At 44.1% G+C, this 15,157-nt stretch overlaps 2 protein-coding genes across 7 annotated transcripts in view; one reads left to right on the forward strand and one right to left on the reverse strand.

Annotated features, from left to right (window-relative positions):
• ppp4r4 (protein phosphatase 4 regulatory subunit 4) overlaps nucleotides 1-14,928 on the reverse strand; it is a 32,677-nt gene extending 17,749 nt beyond the window's left edge. For 2 of the 6 annotated variants that reach the window (XM_023952869.1, XM_023952864.1), the window contains exons 1-2: nucleotides 14,433-14,896; nucleotides 8,946-9,019 (exon numbers count right to left, since the gene is read on the reverse strand). In XM_023952869.1, coding sequence (XP_023808637.1) covers nucleotides 8,946-9,019; nucleotides 14,433-14,639 — 281 coding nt within the window. In that variant the 5' untranslated portion in view covers nucleotides 14,640-14,896. Of the gene's footprint in view, nucleotides 1-8,945; nucleotides 9,020-14,432 lie in introns of all 6 variants that reach the window. The other 4 variants (XM_023952866.1, XM_023952867.1, XM_023952868.1 and 1 more) reach the window with 4 other exon arrangements.
• Nucleotides 5,661-7,335, forward strand: LOC111947062. The gene is made up of 2 exons (XM_023952873.1): nucleotides 5,661-6,375; nucleotides 6,949-7,335. The coding sequence occupies exons 1-2, from the start codon at nucleotides 5,828-5,830 to the stop codon at nucleotides 7,232-7,234; spliced, it is 834 nt and encodes a 277-aa protein (XP_023808641.1). The 5' UTR covers nucleotides 5,661-5,827; the 3' UTR covers nucleotides 7,235-7,335.
• Nucleotides 14,929-15,157: the final 229 nt, after the last annotated feature.

Below are 15,157 nucleotides of genomic sequence, written 5' to 3' on the forward strand. Positions count from 1 at the left end.
GAACTAGTTTGGATCTTCCAGGACCAGACTGAGGATTAGCACAACTGATAAATTGGCTGCAGAACTTACTGAGCCCTGACACAAGAGAATAGAAAAGACCCCAGACCTAAATATCATGCTATATCACAGTTTTGCTTATGTGCAGTAAAGCATGAACAGTCATTATTTCTCGTTTTTCAGGTCAATTCTGTTTATTTACAGAGAACCGATTCACAACCAAGGGTGTCTCAAAGAGCTGCACATAAGCCATGAGAAATCAATATAAACATGTCCAGATTCATTACAGATGTTACAATCCAGTTTAGTCCAACCATTACAATGCAATTAGATAGACTTAATTAAATACTATAGCAGTTGATGTCTTAGTAGTTATTTATTTTGACAGCAGAGGGCGCTCTGCCGCAGTGCTACCTAAAACGTTTTTAATTATTTTTCTTTAATTTGTAGATTTAAATATTTGTATTTTCTACATTTTATATCACACCTATGAAGCTTTAGGAGCAGTAAGATTTAATTTTGAAGAGTTTTTAATGTTTAGTTTACCTGAGTTCAGTTACAGGTTGTAATAGGCACTTCCTGTTTCCTATAAGAGCAGCACATGCAAAGTCAGCACGACAGACGGCAATAAGAGAACAATTAAGAAGAATTTTTGTGTTTTAGTTCACCGGTTGGTTCATTAGCAGGCCAAAGTGTTCTACGGATGTTGATGCGGTGTAAAGTTTAAAGAAAGGAACACCACATTAAACAGCAGTACAAGGAACTCGAACGCCTCTCGTCTGTGTGAAAAAATGACCAAGCCGGCACAGTAGAACACTTTACTGCCCCGGAGAAGGCAAAGCACTGTCGGGACTGAAGCAAGCTGCAAGCAAGAAGCTGCAAATACAAGGGAAGGATCACATGCTTAAACGAAGCACTGCAAAATCTAAGGTAAAGTGATCAAGTGAGAGTTAGACAAACAAGAACCAAAGTGCATTTTTTGGAGCAGCACAAAACTAGACAGCTGCATGTGAAAGCTAAAGATAGAGAGCTGAGGCATCAAAAAGTGAATGCATATCAAGCTTAAGACAACTACAAGCTACAATTTACACTCAAAATGGCAGATGAGGAGAAGGATACAGAAGGGCGCACTAAGGAAGACGGTGCAGAATGTAAAACACAAGATGATGATAATGAGCAGTCAGATGGAGAAGAAACTCTGCAAACATCAGTATCAGCTGAAAGTAAACAAACAGCAGTTCGCAAAAGTCAGCGCAAACGCACACTAACTGAAAAGGGAAAATCTCTGCAAGAAGCTCACCTGACTGATTTAACAAAAGAATTTGAGTGTCTATACAAAAAGTGGAAGTATCACATAAACTGTTTCAGGAGATTTATGAGAGGTAAAGACATAGAAATAATCGCTGAAGCTGTGGACACAATAGACACGTTTCAGAAAGAAATCTGCAATATCTATGATTCAATAAGACAAATTAGAAGTCCAGACATTGAAATAAGAAGAAAATGTGACATGTGCCATACGATCAGTCACACAGCCAAAGCTAAAGCACAGTGTTTACTCGAACAAGATGGCAATCCAGAAGATATTCCTTGGCCAGATTCTGAATCAGTGTTTCACAGTAGTTCAAGTAGTACTTCTTCAAGCATGTCTTACAAATCAAAGGTCATGTCTGATATGTCCAAGCGGTCATCTTCTGACACAGTACAAAGACAACTAGCAGCAGCTGAAGTAGCCGCCTCAGAAGAAGTCATCAAAATAATGAAAACCCAACATCAACGTGAAGAAGAAATCAGAGAACTAGAAGTTGAAGATGCAAAAAAACGAGCACAGTTTCTAACAGAAAGTGCAACAATAAAAAACAGGTTGGAGGAGAAAAGAAAAGAAGTGGAACTATTAAAAGAGATGCAAAAGCATAACGCAGCACAAGCAAGGTTAAGAGTTTACGCTGAAAGTATTAAAGATGAGGATGAAGAAAAGCCTCTTATGCACACACAAGTAAAAGAGGACAGTTCTCTCCTACTACCAAGTTTCCTTAATGTGCATTCACGACCTTTCATCCCATCTAAACCCATGATTCCTTCAAGCTGCCATGCTCCTCCTCAAGCATCTGTAACACAAATTGCAGCTTCTTCTTCTGAACAAGTGGCTTCCATCGAACTTGTAAAGACACTCGCTGAAGCTATCACGGCTAACAGAATTCCAATTCCTGAACCAGCAGTGTTTACAGGCGATCCGCTGCAGTATAATGATTGGAAGCTGTCCTTTCAAACATTAGTGGACCGTAAAAACCTGCCCATACATGAAAAGCTCTTTTTCTTAAGAAAGTATGTTGGAGGTTCAGCAAAAAAGGCTATTGAAGGTCACTTTTTAGTTGGAACAGACACAGCATATCTTGCAGCCTGGGACACACTTGAAGATCGATTTGGAAATCCCTTTGTAATAGGCAAGGCATATCGAGACAAGATTCAAATGTGGCCAAAAATAACTAAAGACAGCAAAGATCTACGTGAGTTTGCAGACTTTTTGAGCAGTGTCGAGTCCGCAATTCCGTACGTACAAGGCTTACAAGTGCTGAATGACTGTGTTGAAAACATGAGAATCGCAGCAAAATTACCAGATTGGCTGAGTGCACGTTGGAATAGAACAGTGACAAAATTCCTGGACGAACATAAAGTGTTCCCTGATTTCAGTTATTTTGTCAAGTTTCTGAACAAAGAAGCAAGAATTGCATGCAATCCTATAACCTCACTGCAAGCACTAAAGCCATCTGACATAGAACAACACCACTTCCTTAGAGACAAGCCAAAAAGAAGTCACGCTTTGAATACTAAAACTCTGAGTACAAGTACCAGTGAAAAGCCAAATAAGACGTGTCTTTTCTGTAAGAAACCAGGTCATTCACTCCACAAATGTCGGAAATTAATGGAAAACCCAGTCGAAGAGAGAATCAAGTTTGTGCAGTCTGAGAAGTTGTGTTTTGGCTGTCTCAAGTCAGGCCATAACTCCAAAAGCTGTTATTCCAGAAGCGTGTGTGATAAATGCCAAAAGCCACACCCAACATGTTTACACCAAGAAAGAGAGAAAAGAGACAAAGAACAAAATCCAAAGACAAATCAAGAAGCTCTAAAGACTAATCAAGTGAAAGAAAATGTGCCTAATCCACGGGAACAAGAAACCAAGCAAGAGTCTAAGGAAGTCACATCGAACAGAGTGGTGCAACAACAGTTACAAGGTTGCACTTCCTCAGTCATTCCAGTTTATATCTCTACCAAAGACAACCCACAAGAGGAGAAGTTGGTGTATGCATTGCTTGACACTCAAAGCGATACAACCTTCATTCTAAAGGACACAGCAGAGTCACTCAATACAACATCAGAGCCAGTCAAGCTCAAGATCTCCACAATAACATCTAAAACTAAGGTTGTGTCCAGTCACAAGCTGAATGACCTACAAGTACGAGGCATGAACTCAGAATTGAGAGTCAAGTTACCAACGACCTACACCAGAGACTATATTCCTGCCAACAGATCTCATATTCCCACAAACAAGACAGCAGAGAATTGGCCCCATCTAAAGCATTTGTCAAAGGAAATGGCTCCCAAGCTTGATTGTGAAGTTGGCTTGCTCATAGGATATAATTGTCCTCAAGCGTTACTTCCCATAGAAGTAATCAGCGGGGAGAGAGACCAGCCTTTCGCACAAAAGTCTCTGCTTGGTTGGAGCATTATTGGTTACAGCTGTTCTGCAAGCGACTATGAAGATGAGATCGGAGTCAGTCATCGTGTTATTGTAAAACAAGTCTTACCAGTAATTGAGTCATCTCCAGAAATTAAAACTCAAGTCCACTTTGTAAAGAGAAGCAAAGTAAGGGAAATGATTGTTCCATCTGAGATAATCCAAGCATTGGAAAAGGACTTTGTTGAAAACATGGCTGAAGAAGAATCAATGTCACAAGAAGACATGATGTTCTTGGCTAAAGTAAAGGAAGGCATAAGGCAAAAGGCAGACGGTCATTTTGAAATGCCGTTACCCTTTAAAGAAGAAAGACCTGACCTACCCAACAACAAGGCTTGTGCAGAACACAGACTGAAGTGCTTAGAAAGACGTTTGAGAAAGGATCAACATTATTACAACGACTATGTGGCGTTTATGCAAGACATAATAGTCAGAGGAGATGCTGAGAAAGTTCCGGAAGACGAAATAAACAACCTACCAGCTTGGTATATCCCTCACCATGGCATCTATCATCCCCAGAAGCCGAATAAGATCAGAGTTGTTTTTGACGCATCAGCCAAGTACCAAAACACATCACTGAACGAGCAGCTCTTGACAGGACCAGATCTAACTAACACTTTAGTGGGAGTTTTGTGTCGTTTTAGGAAAGGACGGGTGGCCATCATGTGTGACGTCGAACGCATGTTCCACCAATTTCATGTTGCTCCACAAGACCAAGATTACTTTCGTTTCCTATGGTGGGAAAACGGCAACATGGAACATCCAGCATCTGTGTTTCGCATGAAAGTCCACTTGTTTGGTGCAGCCTCCTCACCTGGATGTGCAAACTTCGGGCTCAAGCATCTAGCCACACAGGGAGCAAGCAAGTTTAGTCAAGCTGTTGTGAAGTTCATACAACGTAACTTCTATGTAGATGATGGTTTGGCTGCTGTAGACTCAGAGCAAGAAGCGATTCACCTTGTGAAAGAAGCCAGAGAACTTTGTGACACAGGAAAGTTGCACCTGCACAAGTTCATCAGTAACAGCAAAGAAGTGATCGCCACAATCCCCAAAGAAGAACGTGCAGCAGGAGATACTGATCTGGACCTGGCTTTGGGAGAACCAAAGATGGAACGGGCCTTAGGAGTCCAGTGGTGCGTAACGTCTGACACATTTAGCTTCAAAGTTGATGTAAAGAACAATCCCTTCACTAGAAGAGGAGTGCTCTCCACAGTGGCATCTATATTTGATCCACTTGGATTTGTCGCCCCATTCATTCTGGTCGGCAAAAGAATTTTACAAAGGATGTGTCAAGAAAAGCTGGGTTGGGATGAGCCGCTCCCTCTAGACCTCAAACCACAATGGGAAGCCTGGCTCAAAGACCTCAAGAACTTGCCAACCATAAACATACCTCGATGCTACATCACCTCAACATTCAAACACGTTCAGCAGTGTGAGCTACACAGTTTTTCTGATGCCAGTGTATCCGGTTACGGCGTGTGCTCATACCTCAGGACTGTAACTAAGACAGGAGAAGTACAATGCAACTTCATAATGGGAAAGGCCAGAGTAGCTCCCACAAAGGTGACAACCATCCCAAGATTGGAGCTCACAGCTGCAGTAGTAGCTGTCAGAACTGCGAGTTTCCTAAAAAAGGAGTTGGACATTCAAGGTTTAAAAGAATACTACTGGACCGATTCCAAGGTTGTCCTTGGTTACATTAACAATGACGCCAGACGGTTCCATGTATTTGTTGCCAACAGAATACAGAGAATCAGGTCAACTACAGAACCAAGTCAATGGCGATATGTTGCCTCTGAACAAAACCCTGCTGATAGGGCATCTCGAGGAGAAATGACAAAACAATTAGCGGAGTCTAATTGGTTCACAGGACCAAGTTTTTTATGGCAAAAAGAACTGCCTCAAGAAGAAGTGGAAATGAAAGAGATCAACTCAGAAGATCCGGAATTCAAGGTCACGCAAGTCTTCACAGTTGAAGCAAGAGAAGAAAAGTCAGTTGTTGACAGACTACAAAGAATTTCTGACTGGAAAAGAGTTGTGAAAGCAATAGCAAGATTGAAGCGACGAGCCAAATATGCAACAAACCACAAGGCAATGTCCAATGAAAGTAGCACGCTGGAAGAAAGGAAAGAAGCGGAGGAGTTCATAATACGCTCTGTGCAGAAGGAAGCATTTGACGAGGAAATCAAGTCTTTAAAGCAAAATAAAGAAGTGGAGGGTTCTCACTTCAAGCTTCATCAATTAAGCCCATTCCTCGACGAGCACAATGTCTTGAGGGTGGGAGGAAGACTCTCGCAAGCATCACTCCATCCACACGTCAAACACCCAGCCATACTTCCAAAGGGACATCATGTGTCACGTCTACTTATAAAGCACTTCCATGAAAAGATTCATCATCAGGGAAGGGGTATGACGGTCAATGAAATACGTGCTAATGGCATTTGGATCATTAGCTGCAGTAGTGAAGTTGCATCATTTATACGCAAGTGTGTCAAGTGCAGAAAATATCGACAAAACAGTCAGGAGCAGAAGATGTCCGACCTGCCATCAGAAAGAACGGAAGCTATGTCTCCATTCACATACAGCGGAATGGATTGCTTTGGACCATTCTATGTGAAGGAAGGAAGGAAGGAGATGAAGAGGTATGGACTTTTGTTTACATGCATGTGCTCCAGAGCTATTCATATTGAAGTCCTGGACGATCTCAGCACAGATTGTTTCCTCAATGCACTACGTTGTTTCATTTCGATAAGGGGCAATGTCAGTCAACTCCATTGTGATCAAGGAACTAACTTCGTTGGTGCCAAGCATGAGTTCCTGAGCTTAACACAAGCTTCTAAAGAGAAGGCGAAAGAGTTGGGTATAAGTTTCATCTTTAACCCACCTGCTTCCAGCCACATGGGAGGTGTCTGGGAGAGGCAAATTCGGACAATAAGAAATGTTTTGAGTTCTATTCTTGATGAGTCTGCCTCAAGATTAGATACTTCATCACTGAGAACATTCTTGTATGAGACTATGTCTGTGGTGAATAGTCGACCACTAACTGTGGAGTTCCTCAACGATCCTGTTGGACCTGAGGCGCTGACCCCAAATCACATCTTGACGATGAAATCAACAGTAATCTCACCACCACCTGGAGAATTCGTTAAAGAGGATCTCTACTTGCAGAGAAGATGGAAAAGAGTGCAGTATTTGACAAATGTGTTCTGGACTAGATGGAGAAAGGAATATTTGTTAAATCTGCAACAGAGAAGTAAGTGGAACAAGACCAGGAGAAATGCAAAGGTGGACGACATCGTTTTGTTACAAGATGAGTGTGTTCCAAGAAACCAGTGGAAGCTCGCCAGAGTCATAGAAGTCCTTCCAGGAGCCGACGGCAAGGTCAGAAGGGTTAAACTTCTTCTTGGTGACTCTACTGAAGATAAAGGAGGAACACGTACCAACAAGACTGTTCTGGAAAGACCAGTCCACAAGACTGTTCTCTTACTTGAAGCAGAGTAGTATTTGTTAATGCTTATTTATAGTATTAGCTTCTATTCAGAATCACATACTGTTAGTATTGTGATGGTGGGAGTATAGCAGTTGATGTCTTAGTAGTTATTTATTTTGACAGCAGAGGGCGCTCTGCCGCAGTGCTACCTAAAACGTTTTTAATTATTTTTCTTTAATTTGTAGATTTAAATATTTGTATTTTCTACATTTTATATCACACCTATGAAGCTTTAGGAGCAGTAAGATTTAATTTTGAAGAGTTTTTAATGTTTAGTTTACCTGAGTTCAGTTACAGGTTGTAATAGGCACTTCCTGTTTCCTATAAGAGCAGCACATGCAAAGTCAGCACGACAGACGGCAATAAGAGAACAATTAAGAAGAATTTTTGTGTTTTAGTTCACCGGTTGGTTCATTAGCAGGCCAAAGTGTTCTACGGATGTTGATGCGGTGTAAAGTTTAAAGAAAGGAACACCACATTAAACAGCAGTACAAGGAACTCGAACGCCTCTCGTCTGTGTGAAAAAATGACCAAGCCGGCACAAATACTAATCCCCTATGTATATGACCAAAATATAGCATTAGAGTATCCAATGTTTTAAAGAAAAGCAGATCTATCTCAGGTAGAGCGCAGGTGCGTCTTGCAGTTCCCTTGAGGCTCTTGCAGTCACCTTAGTCAGAAAAATGGAATGTACCATTGTGTAGTATCGTTATGTATTGCTAAGCATACTGTCGTATGGTACCCTTTACACAGCACTCCAGTCGTTAGTCAGTTAGTTTTAATCTGTCAATAAGAAACATATTCATAAAGACAAAGTTCTGCACAAATTAATACTTTTTGCACAACTTTACAGAAAAATGTATAATATTTAGTTTGACGTTTAACATGTCTGTTGTTATTACTATTTGTCTTTGTCTTGAATACCAAATTACCCAGATTAATTCACTGTCAAAAATACGTGACAGGGTCAAAGGCATGACTATTGTGTCGGGAAACATACATACAACAACAAAGCATGCAGCAGGACGTAGCTGTTAAATACTTTTTTTTAATTCAACAGAGCTATGGTATTAAGATACTATCCCTGCCAGGGGATCAATAGCATTCTAAAACATTTTATTCTATTTTAGTTTAATAAATGAGGCTCAAAGCCCATGCTCACTCAGTTGAATTAATGTTTCTGGATGTGTATGTCTGGGACCCCATGACGAATATTTGACAGTTTTTTAACCGGCGAAATTTTGTATTCAAGACAAGCAAGTCGTATTCAAAACATATCTGTCAAACGTAACACTAGATGTTGTATTCATATTTTTTTAATTGTAAACAAAGTCTCAATTCATGCAAACGTTTCTTATTGACAGTCATCATATCCCATAGGTACACACTGGCTCCTTACTGAGTCCAAGCAATACTGCTGAAAAGGCATGAAGGTGGTTCTTGAAGGATGCCCACGCAATTGCCCATGCACCCTGTGCGCTAGGGACGCACAGGAAAGTGCGCAACTTTTAATTGAACAGCACTAATAAATCTCAAGGAGGGTTCAGGGTTGAAAAAACTTTCAAACCCGAGTCCATGAAACTGAAGTCCATATCCTAGTACATATCTTCTGCCAGTCAGAAGAAACATGAACAACAGCAGGGTATTGGATAAAATTGCTGAAAAAGGATATATTGCTGACTTTTGTTATCATTGTGATGGTTGGACAGGTTCACAACTCACCTGAGCAGGTACACGGCTCTTTCAACTTCATTCAGGCCTTCATCCACTGTCAGCTGATCAATCTCCTCAGCAGTCTGTCAGGGCAAACAAATCAGTGTGAAGCCTTTGTTGCAATAACCCCACACCTCTGCCCCATTGACATGTCCTGGGAGCTTGAGGGTCCTGCAGTATCTTAGCTGTTCCTAGCACTGTTCTTTTCTGGACTGATAGGTCTGAGGTCTTTCCAGGTATCTGTAGTAGCCACTCCTCTAGCTTGGGGGTTACTGCCCCGAGTGCTCCAATTACCACAGGCACCACTGTCATCTTCACTTTCCAGGCTTTCTCCAGTTCTTCTCTTGAGTCCCTGGTATTTCTCCAGTTTCTCATGTTCCTTCTTCCTGATGTTCCCATCGCTTGGCACTGCCACATCCACCACAATGGCTTTCCTCTGTTCTTTATCCACCACTACAATGTCTGGTTGGTTCGCCAATACCATCCTGTCTTGGGTTTTCCAGTTCATCTTCTGCACACATGTTCCTGTACTGTACTGTATTCCAGCCACTTGATTGTGGTGCTCCTTGTATACTTTACCTGCCAGCATCTTCAACCCTGCAGTTATGTGCTGGATTGTTTCAGGCGCCTCTTTGCACAGCCTACACCTTGGGTCTTGTCTGGTGTGGTAGATCTGAGCCTCTATGGCTCTGGTGCTCAGGGCTTGTTCCTGAGCTGCCAGGATGAGCGCTTCAGTGCTGTCCTGTAGGCCAGCCCTTTCTAGCCATTGGTAGGACTTCTTGATATCAGCCACTTCAGTTATGGTCCGGTGGTACATCCCATGCAGGGGTTTGTCCTCCCATGAGGATCTGTCCTCCAGCACTTTATTCTCTGCTGTCCATTGCCTGAGACATTTACTGAGCACACTGTCAGTTGAGGCCTTCAGCTTGATGTAATCATGCATCTTGGATGTTTCATCCTGGATAGTGGCTTCCACGCTCACTAATCCTCTGCCTCCTTTTAATTGGGTTGGCATACAGTCTCAGGATGCTGGATTTGGGGTGGAAGCCTCAATGTATTGTGAGGAACTTTTGTGTCTTAACATTTGTAATCTGTATTTCTTCTTTTGGCCATCTTACATTTCCTGCAGAATGTCTAATAACTGGCAGTGCGTAACTATTTATTGCGTGGGTCTTATTCTTGCCATTGAACTGGCTTCTCAGGACTTGCCTTACTCGTTGGACGTATTTAGCTGTTGCAGCTTTCCTTGTTGCCTGCTCCAGGTTGCCATTTGCCTGCGGAATTCCAAGGTACTTGTAACTGTCCTCAATGTCTGTGATTGTTTCTTCTGGGAGTGAGACCCCTCCTGTGTGGACTACCTTGCCTCTCTTTGTCACCATCCGGCTACATTTCTCAAGCCCGAATGACATCCCAATGTCAGTACTGTAGATCCTGGTGGTGTGGATCAGGGAGTCAATGTCACGCTCGCTCTTAGCATATAGCTTGATGTCATCCATGTGGAGGAGGTGACTGGTGTTGGCCCCATTTCTAAGTCGGTATCCATAGCCGGTCTTGTTGATTATTTGGCTGAGGGAGTTCAGACCTATGCAGAACAGCAGTGGGGACAGAGTGTCACCTTGGTATATCGAACATTTGATAGACACTTGGGCTAGAGGTTTTCCACAGCTTCATTGAATTTCCTATGAAGGGTCTTAGAGTCCTGTTGATGTTGTACAGCTCCAAGCATTCAGTGATCCATGTGTGTGGCATTGAGTCATAGGCTTTCTTGTAATCAATCCAGGCAGTGCACAGGTTGGTGTGTCGTGACCTGCAGTCTTGAGCGACTGTTCTGTCAACCAGGAGTTGGTGTTTTGCTCCTCTGGAGTCTCTACCAATGCCCTTCTGTGTGTTTCTCATGTATTGATCCATGTTGGTTGCAATGATGCCTGACATGAGCTTCCATGTTGTGGAGAGACAGGTTTTTGGCCGGTAGTTGGATGGGACTGCACCCTTTGAGGGATCCTTCTGGATCAGGATTGTTCGCCCTTCTGTTAGCCATTCGGGGTAAGTCCCTGTCTCTTAGCAGCTGGTTCTTTTGCTGCCAGGCTAGGAGTGTGGTTTAGCCTTCTCTCTGACCTGGTGTTCTGGCACTCCCGTTGTGTTACAATTGTGTTGTACCGCTTCAATCTCAAGTTGTGATAGGAGTTGCCATTTGCGGATGTTGGAACATTGAGCTTGGCAGTTAGCCTTTCTTGTGGGTTTCGAAGCATCCATTCACTCCACATTCTCTGCACATAACCTCTATTAGTAGTTTTACTGGAGTAGTAACATTCCAACAGAACCTTGTTCTCACATCTAGTCCATTTCCGTCTTGTTCCAGTAGCTCACTTTCCATCAGTGTGCTCTGGTTCCCCAGCACCTGACGCGGATCTTGTTTGGACGGGCGACGTCTGGCATGACGTGATTCATTGTCTCTCATGGGTTCTCAGGGGGGCCCTCACTGGATTATGTCAATAGCTCACCATTGTTATTTTAATTCCCCCATTAGCCTTGATAGTTGATTCCGTCCCTGGTATATATATATAAATAGATGGGTAGATCTTTTAGAGCTTGTCACCTCCAAAGTAGCTCGCACGGCAAAAAACTGTGGGCACCCCTGCTTTACATGAAGGAAAAAATGTACAGAATTATCAGTGTTAATGACTTTTAATGTTTTGAATAAATAGATATATTTTAAAAATAAATACATAACATAACTCATAAATACATCATTCTAATGAAAAGTAAATTGTCATTCACAAAAACGTTAAATTATTTTTATTGTTATGTTTTAGTGGAGACCTAAGTTGAGGCACGCACAGGGAAGGAAAAAGTTTATTTAGAGTCCAAAGGTCCTATCGTTGAATGGCCCGATGTCCTGGTGAGCGTCTGAGGAAGTGTGACGTCATTGACATGGAGGGGAATCCTGTGAGTGTTGGGGAGGTGGGGCCAGCAGACTCTGTGCATGAGCGACAAGGGCTGAGGGGAGCAGACTCCATGGAAGTCATGTATTGGGAAGCCAGTAGAAACAAGACAGACAAGAATTACTTGAGCAAACGGTTGGATTCAACGACAGATGAGGAACCACGAACTGGCAGAGAATGAGCGAACACACCAATCTAATATACCCCGGGTCACAGCTGAAGCGAGTGGGGATAGGAAGGCAGAAATGGAGAACCAGAAACAAATCTTGACAGTGCCCCACACCTAAGTGCCGTCTACTGATGGATCACCCGGTTGCCCAGGGTGATCCCGATGAAACTGACCAATCAGGACAGGGTCCAAAATGAGCCTGGAGGGGACCCAAAATTGCTCCTCTGGACCGTATTACTCCCAGTTGACCAAATACTGGTAGCCTTTTCCCCTGCGTCGTGAGTTGAGAAGAGCCCTAATGGTGTAGGCGGTACCCCTATCTATGAACCGAGCAGGGGGAGGGGGTCTGTCAGGGGGAACGAGGTCAGATTCCTGGACAGGCATGAGCTTGGACACATGGAAGGTGGGGTTTACTCATATGGGGCTAGGGCAACCGTAACCTTACAGCAGCAGGGTTAATTACTTTGGTTATAGGGAAGGGTTAGATGAAACGGAGTGCCAGGTTCCTATGGGTCACACACAGCAGAAGGTGGATAGCCATACAATTTGACCGTGTCCGTACACGGGTGCCGGTCTTCTGTGTTTGTCTGCCTGGTGCTTTTAGGAGTCCACAGTCCTGAACAATTTCCAACCTAGCCCTGCACTAGAAAAGATGGATCATACGAATGGATGCTTGAGCTGATGGGACAGAGACAGCACCCTCCAGGGTGGGAAACACAGGTGGTAGACAACCTCAAAGGACGAGTAGAGGTCAATGTAAGGTGTTGTGGGCATATTCTGCTCAAATCAGATTGCGTGACCAGGACGAAGAATCTGAAGAGCATAGTATTTTTAGGCTGGTCTCCAGCTGCTGGTTAAGTCTCTCTGATGGAGATTGGATTGGGGATGGAAACGTGATGAGAGACTAACAGATACACCCAGCAGTCTGCAAAACTCAGACCAGATCTTTGCTGTGAACTGTGGGCCCCTGTCCGAGACTATGTGTCTAGGGATGCCGTGCAACCTGACAACCTGACGCAAGAGTACCTCAGCGGTCTAAAAGGTAACCCTGGTAGAGCGATAAAGTGCACCATTATTGAGAATCTATCAACGACTGTTAGTATAGTGTTGTTACCTTCAGAGCTTGGAAGACCAGTCACAAAGTCCATGGTGACATGCGACCAGGGCCAGCAGGGAATAGTAGAGGGTTGAGGAGACTAGACGGTCGTAGACAGGAGGTTTTGTTCCTGGCACAAACTGGACTTGCAGTCCCATATTTCCTCATGTCAGAGAGTAAGGAAGGCCACCAAAAACTCTTTCTGACTACAGTAGCAGTTCCATGTATGCCAGGATGACAATGGAGTGACGACAAATGGCACCAGGGGATTGATTTGGAACCAGTGAAATAATTGAATAATTCCCTCAAAATATTATTTTGTCCAAACGAAGAAGTATTCAAAATGAAAAAATAAGAAAAGTGCACTTTTTTGCCTCCCCATCCAGCAGTGGTGCTCTGTCTGCTCTTCAGCCGGCGTAGCCAGCGCAGTCGCTCCAGCCCCATAGCCCTGCGACCGGCTGGCGATCTGTTCAGGGTGTTTCCCTCCTTCGGCCAACAGTAGCCGGACAGTCTCCGCAAACTCAGCACCCCGGTGGGTAAGAAAATGGATGCAAACTGGCTACCTGTGCAGAGTTAATGGGCACGTGATTCATTTAATTTGAAAAAAAGTGTTTTTATTGCAGTTTTATGAAATATGTCAATTTTGATTGGGCTCAAATATCACCTCCTCCTCCAAGCGCAAATACTTGAATCCACCGCGATCATCATCGGTCAATCATAAAGCCGTGCCACCCCATTAAGCAAAAATAAACTGTTTAAAAAAGCTACAAATTTAAAAAATATACACTGCCCCCAGAATTGTCATGTATTAAATGTTCAACCATTTAGGCAAAAAAGGTTTAAGCACCAGGCAATAAAAGGGTTTATTTATGGGGGGAATCCCAATTGTAACTTCGTCAATACAAAATGCTCAGTCTGAGCACCAGCCTCTCTGGTCATTAGAGGTACTGCCCCCCCGCCCGCTAGAGTTACCCCCTTGCTCTGTCCCAACATGTCATTACCATCTTCGCGTGACCAGTGAGGTGACAGCTACTTAAACGTGCTGTCTTTCTTTCTTCAAATTCGAACAGAGTGGAAGAGCGCGTGCCCGTCATCTTAACTCCGTCTCTGTATGGACAGGCTGAGGAACTGCGTCACGCTGCGGGTCTCCGTCTGCTTCTCCTCGGCTGCCCATCTTCCTCCCCCCGCTTCTTCATAGAACCATCATTCTATCAGCATAGTTTTCACGCGCCTATTCGCGCACGTGCGTGCTAGAACTGTCCACCGGCGCGTGGACAGGGCATCCCTACCTTGAGGGTCCTGCGAATCGGCCGCTCTATGAAGGCGAGCTCCTGCAGCTCCTCTGGGGGCCCGCACAGCGGGCTGGGGGGGCTCAGGGCCATCCTGCCGGGAAACATCTGCTGAATGAAAGCGGCCCAGTCGGTCAGTAGTTTCTGTGGGAAGCCAGGCAGCAAGCTCAGCACCAACCGAGGAGGGAGGGGGGAGGCTGCCACCATCCGTTTCCAAGGAGATCCCTGCTCGCGGATGGGAGACGTCACATAAGTCGAACCGAATCCTCCGAACCCGCAGTACGCACACCTTCCATCCTGGATCTCTCAGAACTGGTCCCGGGAGGGCGTGTGTTACCAATAGCAGAGCTTAGCCTACTTTGAATGCCCACTCCTTCTGGTCACGCGCATTATGTGTGCGCATGTCATCACCCCCTCACTACTGCCTACAGTACATTGTGCATACACGCACGCAAGCACGCACGTCGTCCACAGCAGCCTTGTCCGTAAAAGTGGCAGCGCACACAAAATAAACAGAAACCCAACACGACTGTAAGTATTTCTAACGCAAAGTTCGGAGCTGCGGAAACTCCGAAGCATACGGCTTGATCCGGGACAGAATGACAAAAACACCCTGACCTGAGCACTGGCGGATTTAGCAGTTTGGGGGCCCCAGGCAAACTTTGACACGGGGCCCTCTGCTGCGGTTTTGTTCACTTTTTTAAATCCTTATCTGTAGGGTAAAA

The sequence above is a fragment of the Oryzias latipes genome, chromosome 24, assembly GCF_002234675.1.
Source record: "Oryzias latipes chromosome 24, ASM223467v1".
NCBI lineage: Eukaryota > Metazoa > Chordata > Actinopteri > Beloniformes > Adrianichthyidae > Oryzias > Oryzias latipes.

Bases quoted from the DNA above. Each gene is read 5' to 3' on its own strand.
- LOC111947062 (XM_023952873.1), top strand. From the start codon at position 5,828: ATGTCCAATGAAAGTAGCACGCTGGAAGAAAGGAAAGAAGCGGAGGAG. The intron at 6,376-6,948 runs GTATGGACTTTT...GTTCTGGACTAG, and splicing joins GGAAGGAAGGAGATGAAGAG to ATGGAGAAAGGAATATTTGT.